We start from the raw sequence: 14,283 nt of genomic DNA on the forward strand, positions 1-14,283 counted from the left end.
CAATGAGCAGAAGGCAGAGGCGGGGTCTATGCACACCCGGAAGTGGGTGCAAGCCGGCCGGCTTGCGGGGGGTGGGGCTATGGCCGTCGCTACGACTGCAGTGGAGGGGGTCCCGAGTCGGGGAGCACCCGGGGAAGTGATTCATCTGAACGTAGGGGGCAAGCGGTGAGTGTGGGAGATCCTCGAGGCCCCATCCTACGGGACCAAGGCGGGATGCCCGCCTCTTCTGGGGGTGGGGGTGGTAGTCCCTGTCCATCAAGAATTGCTCCGCCTCAAGCTGGAGGCTTGGCGCTTGAATAAAAAAGAAAGAAAGAAATGCCAAAGAAGAAGGCGTGAATCTCACCGGAGGAGGCAGCGTCCTCACCTCCTCTTCACTTTCCTCTCCTTACCCTACCGCCCAGGTTCAGTACCTCTCGCCAGACGCTAACCTGGATCCCAGACTCCTTCTTCTCCAGGTGATTAGGAGAGTCTGGGGTGAGGGTAGGAGGGAATGAAAGATGAGGGTGTGGGGAGACCCATTTCTACAATACTCACCTCTGCAACTCGGCCCATGTCTCCTCCTCGATTTCCCCTTCCTGTAGTCTTTTGAGCGGACGCATCTCAACCCTGAAAGATGAGACCGGAGCTGTGAGTAGGGCTAGATCAAAAACGGGACTCCGGGTGGGAGGGGGGACAGGAGCTCCTACTTATTCCAGGTCTTTTCCATGACCCCCACCTCCATCCCCACCCCACCATGCAGATCTTCATCGACCGGGACCCCACCGTCTTTGCCCCCATCCTTAATTTCCTGCGGACCAAAGAGTTAGATCCCAGGTTGGTATGGGTAAATGGGTGAATTCTGCCACTGTATAAAATCTCTCCTCGAAAAGTAAATGTGTTTCATTCTATTAGAGTTATTGATCATGTTATATTCCTTCCATTAAAATATGCCCACACATTTGCACCATTTTTCATCCTTGTTATCTAGATTTTAAAGAAAGTATGTATTTGTTTGTTGGCTTGAGATAAGGCCTTGCTCTGTAGCCCTGGCTGTCTAGAACTCAATCCAGATCAGGCCAGTCTTTATCTCCCAAGTCCTGGATTGGCAGGTGTACCCCACCCTCAACCTCCCTAGAATCTTATGCCGGTTGAAACTAGCCAGGCTTCAGTAGTCTCTGGGCAGTTTCAAAACCTTTCTCCTCGCAATGTGCTGTTCATGCCTACGCCCTAGATTTTTACACCCAAGTCTCCTCTATTACCCAGGGGGGTCCATGGTTCCAGCCTCCTCCATGAAGCCCAATTCTACGGACTCACTCCACTGGGTAAGTGAGAGTCCCGTGCCCCACCCCCACCCCGCCCCCAGTCAGCACCCTCAGTTATTTCCTGAGCAGAATGCCTCTCCTCTTTGACTCTCCCAGTCAAAAAGACTGTTGGGTTAGAGGTAAGAGCACTGGGTTTGGGTCTGGCTCTTCAGGGGTGGGGGTTGCGGGGGAGGGGATAGTTATGTGGAAAGACAGATGAGGAAGGGGACAAGGGTCTGCCTTTGTTTCCCTCAAGATGAAGTTTTTACTCCTTCCCTTGCAGTTCGTCGCCTGCAGGTGAGGGAAGAGTTAGATCGATCTTCCTGCGGAAATGTCCTCTTCAATGGTTACCTACCTCCTCCAGGTGAGCACTCCCAATCGATGCTAGGGAGAGGGAGATTGGCTTAAAGACTACATTTCCCATAAAGCTTCAACCCTTAGGTGTTTGGAGCCCTGAGGTGCACTGGGAGTTGCAGTTCTTTATCAGATGCTTGGAAAGGAAATAGGAAACAGCATTTTTTCCTTGAAGCTGAGCAACAGCCAGTTCTCTTTAGAGCTCAGAAGCATGCACGAGAGCTGGATGGGAGCTGTAGTCTGAGTTTTCTTAAGTTTCACCCCGTTCTTCAGAAAATAAATAAATTTAAACTTTATCATGCTAACTTCATTGGATGCTACTTTTTGGGGGTGGAGGTTCTATGATATAGAGTCTCTCTCATAGCCCTGGCTGTCCTGGAACTCACTATATAGACCAGGCTGGCCTTGAACTCATAGGGATCCTCCTTCCTCTGTCTAAGCCTTTAAGATTAAAGGTATACACCACCACACTCAGCCATCCACATTATTTTTTGAGGCATGGTCCCGGCAAACCTGGAGTTCACTGACTGGCTAGGCTGGCTTGTCAACAAAGTCTGAGCACACACCTTTCTACTGTCTGGGGGTGGGGGAGTCCAAAGCGTAGTTCTTATGCTTATATAGCAAGTGCTTTACCCAGCGAGCCATCACTGTAGCCCCTACAACTATATTTTTATTTTATTCTTTATTTGTTATAGTTCTAGAGTTTGCGCATGTGCTGTAGCATGAGACTGCCCCCCGCCCCCGCCTTCACCCCCATCCTCTCCCAAGCCTGACAGATGAATTTTAGGCAGGTGCTCTACTTCTGAACCATGCCCACAGCTTTTCCCCAGTAACAGCAAGGAACATGTTCATGGCCCAGCTGTCTTTATTTTTAAAAACGTTATTACATTTATTTATTTGTTTGTTTGTTTGTTTGTTTGTTTCTCAAGACCAGGTTTCTCTGTGCAGCCCTGGCTACCCTAGAACTTGCTCTGTAGCTCAGGCAGGCCTCGAACTCAGAGACCCACCTGCCTCTGCCTCCCAAGTGCTGGGATTAAAGTTGTGTGCTACCACCACCTGGTAGAAGTATTTATTTATTGGGCACGTGGTGGGAGGGTGCATGAATGGAGATCAGAGGACAACTTACAGGAATTGATTCTCTCCTTCCACCACACATGTCTCAGGATCAAAGTCAGGATTGCCAGTCTTGGTGGCAAGCACCTTCACCCACTGAGACACTTGCCAGCCCTCTGCTTCATCATCATTATTATTATTTTATTATTACTGAGACAGGGCCTAGCCTTGAACTTGCAATCTTCCACTTCCAGATTTCCAAATGGCTGGGATTACAGACCTGCCTGCAAGGCCTGGCCAAATTAGCAAACACTGAAAAGGCACCAATATCATAGCAGCACCAAACCAGGTCTTTCCCCGTGACGGGCTTCCGGGTCATTGAATGCTGTATCCCGGCACACAGAACACCTGCCCCAGGACACTGTGCCCCACACAGGGAATCCATGCCTCTCTTGGTTTAAGTGTTCATAGACTGTCCACCATGATTTTAATTATGGCGCCTGACACTTCCCCTCACTATAGTGTTCCCAGTGAAGCGGCGAAACCGGCACAGCCTGGTGGGGCCCCAGCAAATAGGGGGACGCCCAGCCCCTGTTCGACGGAGCAACACGATGCCCCCCAACTTGGGTAATGCAGGGCTGCTGGGCCGAATGCTAGATGAGAGAGCACCTCCATCCCCATCAGGTAAGCTTGAGACTTGAGCTTAGTGCGTGCATTCTGCCTCTGTATATCCCTAGCCTCCTTTTACTTTTGTTGTTGTTGTTGTTGTTGTTGGAGACAGGATCTTACTCTGGTCCAGGCTATCCTGGAACTCAAAGCAATCCAATCCTCCTGCCTCAACCTCCCTAGTGCTAGAATTATGAGCTCAATGTTTGCTTCTCATGTTCTTATTTTTATTTGATGATTTATTTTTAATTATCATTATTGTGTGTCCATGTGTGAACACTGCATAATTGTCAAAGGATACCATGTGGGTTTTGGAGAACAAACTTGGGTTGTCTGGCATGTGCCAGGACTGCTTTTGTATGCTGAACTAGCTCCCCTGACTCCAGCCTTTATGCTCTGTTTTAAGATGGGGTCTCACTAAGTTTCCCAGGCAGCCTACACCACCAGATGTAGCTTACATTTCTGTCCTTTAGGAGGTCAGGGCCAGTGGGCCCCTGTGACCCTGCTCTGCTCTGCTCTCTTACCCCCAAGGCCAACCAGAGGAGCCAGGAATGGTGCGCCTGGTGTGTGGTCACCACAACTGGATTGCTGTGGCATATACCCATTTTCTCGTCTGTTATAGGTGCTGAGGATGGGGGTGTGGCAGTGGGAGGCTCTGCCCCTGTGGCTAGGGTGGCTCTGAGGTGGGGGTTGCTGATGTCCCTCAATCCCACAGGCTGAAGGAAGCCTCGGGCTGGCAGCTTGCATTCTCCAGCCCGCGCCTGGACTGGCCCATTGAGCGCCTGGCTCTTGCAGCTCGGGTGCTTGGCAGTGCTCCGGGTGAGCATGACAAGATGGTGGCTGCAGCTACTGGTAGCGAGATCCTTCTGTGGGCCCTACAAGCACAAGGTGGTGGCTCTGAGATAGGTATGTCTCATGATCTTTTCTAGAACTCCGTAGACTTCTGTAACCTGTTAAAATATCTCAACCCCTGAAACTCAGAAACCCATGGGGGGAATGGGAATTGTGTACAGAGTCAGTCTTTTTGCCTTGTGAGACAATGTGTTAGACCTTCAGAACTCTGCACGTTTCATTGTTTCATTTTGTCTTAGACAAGGTTTTACCATGTAGCACAAGCTAGCCTTGAATTCCAAGACTTTCTGCCCTTAACTCCTGAATACTGTCTTAGTCAGGGTTTCTATTCCTGCACAAACATCATGACCAAGAAGCAAGTTGGGGAGGAAAGGGTTTATTCAGCTTACACTTCCATACTGCTGTTCATCACCAAAGGAAATCAGGACTGGAACTCAAGCAGGTCAGGAAGCAGGAGCTGATGCAGAGGCCATGGAGGGATGTTCCTTACTGGCTTGCTTCCCCTGCCTTGCTCAGCTTGCTTTCTTATAGAACCCAGGGCTACCAATGGGCCCTCCTCCCTTGACCACTAATTGAAAAAATGCCTTACAGCTGGATCTCATGGAGGCATTTCCTCAAGGGAGGCTCCTTTCTCTGTGTTAACTCCAGCTTGTGTCAAGTTGACACACATGGAGGGATGTAATCCAGCCAGTACACTGGATTACAGCCACCATACTTAGTTAACACACTGGTTTATTTTATTGTATATTGATTTATGTGTCTGCGAAGAAAGGAACATGCATGAAATCCTGGATTTAATCCCAATACCATATAACCTGGGTATTGTGATACATAGCTGTAATCCAACACACAGAAGGTAGGGGCCAGCCTGGGCTACATGAGACCCTGACTCAAAACAATAAGAACAAAAGCCTTTAGTTGCTGTCATAGCCCTTTGTTCCAATGGAAGGAAACCTCAGACTGTTAGGATTCTACTCGCCATTACACTCCCACACCCATCAGATATTCTGTGTAATTCCTGGAATCCTCTTTGCTATGGATCTTGTTTCCCGATACAATCTGTGGCCCTGGGGCTTCACCCCCAGCCCTGCAGTGGGGTCCCAGCCTCCTCTTGAGCACCGCCCCCCCCCTTGCCACCTGCAGGTGTCTTCCACCTGGGTGTGCCGGTGGAGGCCTTGTTCTTTGTTGGGAATCAGCTCATTGCCACAAGTCACACAGGGCGCATCGGTGTCTGGAACGCTGTGACCAAGCACTGGCAGGTGAGTCTGGGCCAGCCTGGCTCCCTCTTCCCAAGTGTCTGTGACTGTGTAGGCCCAGGGTTTCTTCCTATTTCACCCCACCTAGAGAAAGAGGAAAAGAACCCTACAGTAGGTATGGGATAAAAGTCCATAGAACATCCAAGAGGCCTTCCTGTAGGAGTGGCTAAAGAATCAACCTGAAGGATGGATGGGTTTAGAAAACCGTGGGATTCTTCAAGCAGGTGTAGAGATGGCAGGATACAAGATGGCAGGATGCAAGATGATGGCAGGGTGCAAGATGGCAGGATGCAAGATGGCAGGATGCAAAATGATGGCAGGATGCAAGATGATGGCAGGGTGCAAGATGTCAAGATGCAAGATGGCAGGGTGCAAGATGATGGCAGGGTGCAAGATGGAAGGATGCAAGATGGCAGGATGCAAAATGATGGCAGGGTGCAAGATGATGGCAGGGTGCAAGATGATGGCAGGGTGCAAGATGGCAGGGTACAAGATGGCAAGATGCAAGATAGCAGGGTGCAAGATGGCAGGGTGCAAGATGGCAGGGTGCAAGATGATGGCAGGATGCAAAATGATGGCAGGATGCAAGATGATGGCAGGGTGCAAGATGGCAGGGTGCAAGATGATGGCAGGGTGCAAGATGGCAGGATGCAAGATAGCAGGATGCAAAATGATGGCAGGATGCAAGATGATGGCAGGGTGCAAGATGATGGCAGGGTGCAAGATGGCAGGGTACAGATGGCAAGATGCAAGATGGCAGGGTGCAAGATGGCAGGGTGCAAGATGGCAGGGTGCAAGATGGCAGGGTGCAAGATGGCAGGCAGGGTGCAAGATGGCAGGGTGCAAGAGGGAAGCGCCTGTGCTCATCACTCCACCCAGCCCAGGGGCCATATCTAAAACGTGAAGGAAAAACATGGAATTGTAGTGTATTTGGCCTACAAAAGTATACTGGGAGAGAGACAGAAGCCCCGTGAGAGAACAAGGAAAAAACAATGAAGGCAGGAGACACAGAGACAGAGCAGATGGAGCAAAGTCAGAACGATGGAGCCAGGCTGGGTCTGCTGGTTCAGGCCTGTAACCCAAGCTGTTCAAGAGGCTGATACAATGCAAGACCAACCTGAGCTACAGAGTAATCCTGGGCAGCTTAGTGACAGTTGCATCAAAATGTGTGTGTGTGTGGTGTGTGTGTGTGTGTGTGTGTGTGTGTGTGTGAGAGAGAGAGAGAGAGAGAGAGAGAGAGAGAGAGAGAGAGAGAAGACAGCAAAGGCTGTAACTTAATGATAGACTACTTGCTTAGAGTCCCCCAGTTAGGGGCTAGGGTTGTAGCTCAGTGGTAGAGCCCCTGCCTAGAATCCCCCAGTGAGGGGCTGGGATGTGGTTAGGTCAATGGCAGAGTGCTTAGTTAACAGGGAGGAGAACCTGTGCTAAACAAGATACTAAACACACATCACACACACATCACACACACACACACACACATACCACTCTATAATCCCAGTACATGGGATATAGAGGAAGGATCATCAATACTTCTAGGGCAGGAAAGCTTGGGCTATTTATCTAGCAGGTTCCATACCAACCTGCTAGATAAATAGCCCTGAGGCACATGGGGCCAAATGTCAAAATTCAACAAAAATGGGTCTGGAGAGATGGTTCAGCAGTTAAGAGCAGGCACTGTTCCTTCAGATGTCTCATGTTCCATTCCCAGCATCCATATCAGGAGGCTCACAACCACCTATGACTGCAGCTCCAGTAGCTCTGACACCTCTGGCCTCTGTGGGCACCCACACTCATGTGTACACACTTGTGCACAGATATATACACACATGATCTTAGAAAACAATTTTAAAAGCTCAACAAAGACAGAAGAAGAAGAAGGGGGGGGGTGGGTCAAGGAACAAATGGTCTAAGATAGAGAGGAAGGTCAGTTACAGAGAGAGCCATAGACATGGGTGGCCACTGGCAAGGTTGAAAGGGGTAGGCTCAGGCCCTGGTAGCCTGGCCAGGCTGGGCACACAGAAATGGGCATCATGGGAGAGAGGCAGGGATGCCAGGCATGGAGAGACACAGAGTGAGACCTTGTGTGGAAATATAGCTAAACTGGCACTGCCTCCTTCCTCCCCAGGTCCAGGAGGTCCAGCCTATCACGAGCTATGATGCAGCCGGCTCCTTCCTCCTCCTGGGCTGCAGCAATGGCTCCATCTATTACGTAGGTAAGCAGCATCCTTGTGCAGTGTGAGGGGTGGGCTGGAGCAAGAGCCTCGGCTGCATCCGCCCCACCCCTGCCTGCCCATCTAGATGTGCAGAAATTCCCCCTGCGGATGAAGGACAACGATCTCCTTGTCAGTGAGCTCTACCGAGACCCAGCAGAGGATGGGGTCACCGCCCTCAGCGTCTACCTCACCCCCAAGACCAGTAAGCTATGACAAAGTTTCTTGCCCTGCTGTGGCCAGCCAGACCTAGCCATAGCCGTGTGTCTCGGCGGCACTCCTCAGGAACGGGACATCAGTTCTTATTCCTGCAGCACATGTTTCCGGTTTGCTTTAGTTAGCTCTCTTTTAGGTGCTGGGCTGCTTTTGGCCTTTTCATGACAAGCCTGCCTCTTGCATCTTACCTGTCTCCTGGCAGGACATGACATTTGCCTAATTCATAAAGACCTGGATACATGCCAGATAGTAGATAATTCAATGTTCAAGGAGCCTTGATTTTTTTTTTTTTTATCTTCTTTTTCTTTATGGGGAAGACAAGTTCTTTCCCTGTAGTTCAGGCTAGCCTCAACTCCAGAATACCTCATCTTTCTGCTTCAGGCTCATGAGTGCTGGGATCACAGGCTAGCCCCTCGGTTCTTCTCTGTCTCATAGATTTAACATCAATTTGTGCTCCTGTATGGGACACAAGTGCATTGCCCAGGGCCACTGCTCACAACGCTGAAACTCTGTTCTACCCGTGCTCTTTATGATGGTCTATTTAGTCTCTGGGAATCTCTCCAACACTCGGAAGACAGAGGCAGGGGGATCTCCGTGAGTTTGAAGCCGGCCTGGTTTACATAGTGAATTCCAGGCCAGTCACGGGCTACAATAGTGAGACCCTGACTGCAAAAAGAAAAAAAAAACAGTTTCTGAGAATTTCAAGATGCAAAGTTTGTCAGTGGAGTCCCTGAGAAACTTGGTGTGGGCTCTCAACTTAGCTCTGTTTATGTGTTATTCTGGAATTTAAAAAAGAGAGAGACATGTATGTATGTATGTATGTGTGTGTGTATATGAGTATTTTGCTACATGTCTGTAAGTATGCCATGTTCATGCTTGGTGACAAAAGAGTCTAAAAGAAGAGATTCGATTTCCTGGAACTGGAGTTACAGATGGCTGTGAGCTTCCCTGTGGGTGCTGGGAAGTGAACCTGGGTCCTCTGGACGAGCAGCAAATGCTCTTAGTCAGTGAGCCATCTCTGCAGTCCTCCCTATATTTCTTCCCAGTGTCAGATTCTCTGTGTGTCTGTCCTTCCTTCCCTCCTTCTCTCCCTCTCTCTGCCCTGATTCTGTTTCCACGTCTGACCTTCTCTTTGCTGTTGGCCCTCCCCAGGTGACAGTGGGAACTGGATTGAGATTGCCTATGGCACCAGCTCTGGGGTTGTGCGGGTCATCGTGCAGCACCCTGAGACGGTGGGCTCTGGACCCCAGCTCTTCCAGACCTTCAGTGTGCACCGCAGCCCTGTCACTAAGATCATGCTGTCAGAGAAGCACCTCATCTCTGGTGGGTCCCTCTGCAGGGGGACCAGCTTTGGGTGTGTGGAGCCGGGGAGATGGAGCTTCGGGGGATGGGGCGGGGGTCTGTGTGAGAGGCAGTGCTGGGAGGTAACGGGAGACCCGAGAGGGTAGCCACAGAGTGGAGGAAGACTGTACCAGGCACAGTGACCCAGGCCTCGGATCCCAGCACTCAGTGGGCTGAGGCAGGAGGATCACTTCCAGTTCAAGGTCAGCCTGGGCTACAGGGTAAGGCCTTGTACAGAAACATCTCTAAACTGGTAAAGCACTCGCTTAGCATAGCTCTAAGGAAGCATTGAGTGTGAATCTCAGTACCAAACCTGTAATCCTAGTTCCCTGGGGGTGGAGGCAGGATGGACATAATTTTAAGGTCATCCTCCCCTCCATATTGAGTTTGAGACCAATGGGTTATATGAGAGTCTGTCTCTAAAAAAATTAAAAATAAAAAAAGCTTATAGTAAGGGGGACCAGGCTTGGGGAAAGTAAATATATATTTAGGAGATGGGGTGTAAGAAGAAAACTCATCCATTAAGCAATTATTGAGCATCTACTATGTATTAGGTGTGGGACCCAGTGATAGATAACAAGACAGGTCAATTCCGTGTCTGGGATAACTAATTCTCTAGATGAAACTGCAAATGATAAATAACTAGACATGCTGTGGGGGGAGATAATGAGCAGAGTGTGAGACTCACATGCAGGGTGCCCCCCACTTCACTCCCTCAGCACTAGAAAGCAAAGTAAAATAAACAGAGAAAGCCAAGCATGGTGGTACCCACCTGTGGTCTAGCACTAGGAACGCTATCACAGTAGGCTCCTGAAGTCAAGGCCAGCCTGGGCTACAGAGGGAGACCTTCCCTCAATGTAAAACAAAACAAAACAAAACAAAACAAAACTGACATCTCAATAAACAGGGTGCTTGGCCAGGGTGCCCTAGGGACCTGCTTGTCTCCACCTCTCCAGGGCAGGGATGACGACGACGAGCATACACCTAGACAGTCAGAGCCTTTTGCTCGCCTGGCAAACACTTTACCAACAGGGCCATTGCCCCAGCTTCTGGGGGTTTTGCTGAGATAAGGTCTTACTATATATATAGCCCAGGCTAGCCTTGAATTTAGGATCCTTTGGATTGAGCCTTCCAAACACTGGGATTACAGGCGTGTTTCACGTTTCTTTCTAAAGTGTGTGAGGGTCATTGAAGAGGGCTGAATTCAGAGCAAGCCTGTCTGAAGTCAAGGACCTTAGAGCAGAAATGATGGACCAGTGGTACAGACCGGCAGAGACAAGCTTTCCAGTCTGAGGAAACGGCCGCCGTGCAAAGGAACCAATGGGGAAAGGGGGGAGGAGTTAAATGCAGAGCAGGGGCGTGGCCAGTCTCAGATGGTGATGTCCTTGCTTTGGCTGAGTGTGGGATATGGCCACAGGGTCAGGACAGGATTAGGGAAAGAGAGATGAGGTAAAAGGATCTAAGGTAGGGGCTGTGGACAGGTTAATATAGAGTCACACTCAAACCGCTTCAGGGGCTGAGCCAGTAGAATCTCGGGCTTATGGAATTCCTGAAATTCTCTTGACCCTTCTAAAAGGGCTTAAACTGGGAGGTGGGGATGGGAGGCAGGGGGAGGGGGAGAGGTCAGAACTGCACTGGTGCCTTGGCCAAGCCTGACCTGCTGCTGTCTCTGTTCTTTAGTGTGTGCTGACAACAACCATGTTCGGACGTGGTCTGTGACCCGCTTTCGAGGCATGATCTCCACCCAGCCTGGTTCCACTCCGCTAGCATCCTTCAAGATCCTGGCGCTGGAATCTGTCGATGGGCTCGGTGGCTGCAGTGCTGGCAATGACATTGGTACCCGCTGATTCCCGGCCCTTGACTCCTCCCACAGACCTGCCTAGGCCCTGTGGGATCCCACTGGCCTCTGTAGACCTCTACTTGCCTAGTTAGCTGTTCTGTTGCCCTCCAGCTGCACTGATTTCTGACCTTTGTTCACGGCCATCTTGGCTTCCCCCTGACCTCCTATTCACCTCTGTACTCGCAGCCAGCACCATTCTGTCCGGCCACTGATTCCCACTGACCAGTACTGCTCGGGTTGCTGTCTTCTGATAGGCCCGAGTGTTCCTGATCTTTTCCAGCCCCTCATTCTCCCTGCCTCTGCCCAACTGCAGTAGCCCGGGAGCAGGATCTAGGTCTGGGAGTTGGCTCAGCTATGGAGAAAGGCTAGTGTTGTGGGGTCTGAAGGCCCTGTGTACCCTGGCTATCCCTTACCCTGCCTCTGCCTGCCCAGGTCCCTATGGTGAGCGGGATGACCAGCAGGTGTTCATCCAGAAAGTGGTGCCAAATGCCAGCCAGCTATTTGTGCGTCTCTCTTCCACTGGGCAGCGGTGAGTACTGTCCCACCAAAGAGGCAGGGCCATAGAGGAGACCTGAAAGGGGTCCACCCAATGGCTCCTGAAGGAGCAGAGGCTACAGGGTGTATTGGCCTCTGGGTTATATGTGTGCAAGGGACACTGGAAAAACCTCAGGTCACTGTGCTGGACCTTAGATAGCCCAGGAAATTGAGTGAGGAAGGGGGTGCAGATAGTGACAGGGTATGATCAGGTACAGGCTGAGTGTCAGGATGAGTTGGGGTGCAGGCTCAGTATCGGGTGGGATGGGGTGCAGGATGAGTGTCGGGGTGGGTGGGAGTACAGGCTGAGGGTTGAGGAAGGCTCCGGTTGCATGCAGTGAGGAGAGAGGTAGGCACACAGGAAGCTGTCAGAGTCCAGAGCAGGTGTCACGGGGAAAGGAGACCTGGGAGCATGGCTTAGGGAGTGGGCTCTGCAAAGAAACCCAAAGCTAAATAGGAATAAACAGAAGAAGGCAGGGAGAGAGTCTCATGAGGACAGGGCATGTGTTCATATCGTCCAGCCTGGTGGGTCAGTACAGTGAGTGCCAGCATGAAGCCTTGGGTTTGATCGCCAGTACTGAATAAACAGGGTGTGTTATATCCCTGTAACCCAAATACTCCAGAGGTAGAAGCAGGAGGATCAGAAGTTCAAGGTTACCCTCAGCTACCTGTCGAGTTGCAGGCCAGCCTAGGCTATGTGAGATCCTGTCTCAAAACAAACAAAAATAAACTGGATGGGGATGGATAAGGAGAGATGGGTAAGGAGGGGTGGATAAGGAGGGGTGGGTAAGGAGAGATGGATAAGGAGGAGTGGGTAAGGAGGGGTGGATAAGGAGGAGTGGGTAAGGAGGGGTGGATAAGGAGAGATGGATAAGGAGGGGTGGGTAAGGAGAGATGGATAAGGAGGAGTGGGTAAGGAGGGGTGGATAAGGAGAGATGGATAAGGAGGGGTGGATAAGGAGGAGTGGGTAAGGAGGGGTGGATAAGGAGAGATGGATAAGTAGGGGTGGGTAAGGAGGGGTGGGTAAGGAGAGATGGAGAAGGAGGGGTGGATAAGAAGAGATGGATAAGGAGGGGTGGATAATGGATAAGGAGGGATAGATAAGGAGGGGTGGGTAAGGAAGGATGAATAAGGAGAGATGGATGAGAGATAGATAAGGAGAGATGGATAAGGAAGGGTGGATAATGGATAAGGAAGGGTAGATAAGGAGGGGTGGGAAAGGAGGGGTGGACAGGACCTGAATACTCACTCAGTGGTGGAGACTGACTCAGGAAGGGTGTAAGGAGAGGGGCCAGGCTGAATGACTTCTGACCTGTTGCACCCCACAGGGTGTGTTCTGTGCGCTCGGTGGATGGGTCTCCCACGACTGCCTTCACAGTGCTGGAGTGTGAGGGCTCCAGGCGGCTGGGCTCCAGACCCCGACGTTACCTGCTTACTGGCCAGGCCAACGGCAGCCTGGCCATGTGGGACCTGACCACTGCCATGGATGGCCTGGGCCAAACTCCTGGTATTCCCTGCCCCACTTCAATCTTGTCCCAGGCTCCACCCTCCCCATGATTTCCCAGGCCCCTGCCCCACTGATCCCTTTCATGTCCTCTAGCCCTTTCTTTTTTTCTTTTAAAGATTTCTTTCTTTCTTTCTTTCTTTCTTTCTTTCTTTCTTTCTTTCTTTCTTTCTTTCTTTCTTTCTGTACGTACATACGTATGTATGTATGTATGTATGTATGTATGTATGTATGTATGTATATGGTCGCTGTCTTTAGACACACCAGAAAAGGGCATCAGATTCTATTACAGATGGTTGTGGTAGCTGGGATTTGAACTCAGGACCTCTGGAAGAGCACTCAGTGCTCTTACCCTCTGAGCCATCTCCCCTGCCTCTAGTCCTTTCTTTTTATCACCGATTTCCCCCTTTTTCTCTCGTAGCCTCTGACCCCAGTTCATCTATCTCTGCATTCTTTCTCTCCTACTTGCAGTTCCTCTTGACCTGTGACTCATCTTACCCCCTCCCCCATCTTACCCCTGACTGCACTTCTTTGCTACCCCCAGCAGGCGGCCTGACAGAAGAAGAGCTGATGGACCAACTGGAGCAATGTGAGCTGAGCCCATTGGCCGCCTCTCGGGGCTCTCTCCCCAGCCCCTCACCCAGGACCTCTCTTACCAGGTAGCTGTAATTCCACTTTCCTCTTTATGCAATGGAAACAGCATGGGGACACTGGGGACACTGCCCTGTGACCTGAGACCCTGAGTTTCCCTCCTTCTCAGTCTCCACTCAGCTTCCAGCAACACCTCCCTGTATGGCCCCAGAGGGAGCCCCAGCCCACCACAGGCAGAAGTCCGTCGCCGCGGGGCAGGAAGCTTCGTGGATCGGTGTCAGGAACTGGCAAGGGGTGCGCCAGAGCTCCGATGGCCACCAACACCAGCCCCTCGACCCTCCACCAGTCTTGGGAATCCCCTGACAGCTCTCAAGAAAACTCTTAACGAAACTTCCTTTTGAATCTAGCCACCAACGTGCCTTCATGTGGACTGGTCCCAGGGGACTTGGGACTGGGGAGGGGGGCTTCCTGTTGGAGCCAGGGCCAGGGGCTCCTTGGTGTAATCTTTGTCGCCAGGTTCCCACCTCTCTCCTTTTCTAAAAGCCAAAGCCACCATCTCCAATAAAACCGTCACTGCCAACACTG

The 14,283-nt window shown here is 51.0% G+C and overlaps 1 protein-coding gene across 1 annotated transcript; it reads left to right on the top strand.

The window, feature by feature from the left end:
* Positions 1 to 69: 69 nt before the first annotated feature.
* Positions 70 to 14,283, top strand: Shkbp1 (SH3KBP1 binding protein 1). The gene is made up of 18 exons (XM_021166020.3): positions 70 to 165; positions 402 to 455; positions 582 to 627; positions 740 to 813; positions 1,243 to 1,301; positions 1,564 to 1,644; positions 3,210 to 3,371; positions 3,885 to 3,975; positions 4,069 to 4,259; positions 5,349 to 5,464; positions 7,587 to 7,674; positions 7,760 to 7,876; positions 9,040 to 9,210; positions 10,909 to 11,064; positions 11,501 to 11,597; positions 12,932 to 13,110; positions 13,652 to 13,766; positions 13,868 to 14,283. Exons 1-18 carry the CDS (start codon positions 80 to 82, stop codon positions 14,097 to 14,099), a joined length of 2,115 nt encoding a protein of 704 aa, XP_021021679.2. The 5' UTR covers positions 70 to 79; the 3' UTR covers positions 14,100 to 14,283.

Source organism: Mus caroli, unplaced genomic scaffold (genome assembly GCF_978045245.1).
Source record: "Mus caroli unplaced genomic scaffold, Mus_caroli_1 scaffold_8, whole genome shotgun sequence".
NCBI lineage: Eukaryota > Metazoa > Chordata > Mammalia > Rodentia > Muridae > Mus > Mus caroli.

Coding starts and splice junctions, on each gene's coding strand:
- Shkbp1 (XM_021166020.3), top strand. CDS start 80: ATGGCCGTCGCTACGACTGCAGTGGAGGGGGTCCCGAGTCGGGGAGCA. Junction 1,645..3,209: donor TGGTTACCTACCTCCTCCAG/GTGAGCACTCCC, acceptor CCCTCACTATAG/TGTTCCCAGTGAAGCGGCGA. Junction 3,372..3,884: donor AGCACCTCCATCCCCATCAG/GTAAGCTTGAGA, acceptor CTTACCCCCAAG/GCCAACCAGAGGAGCCAGGA.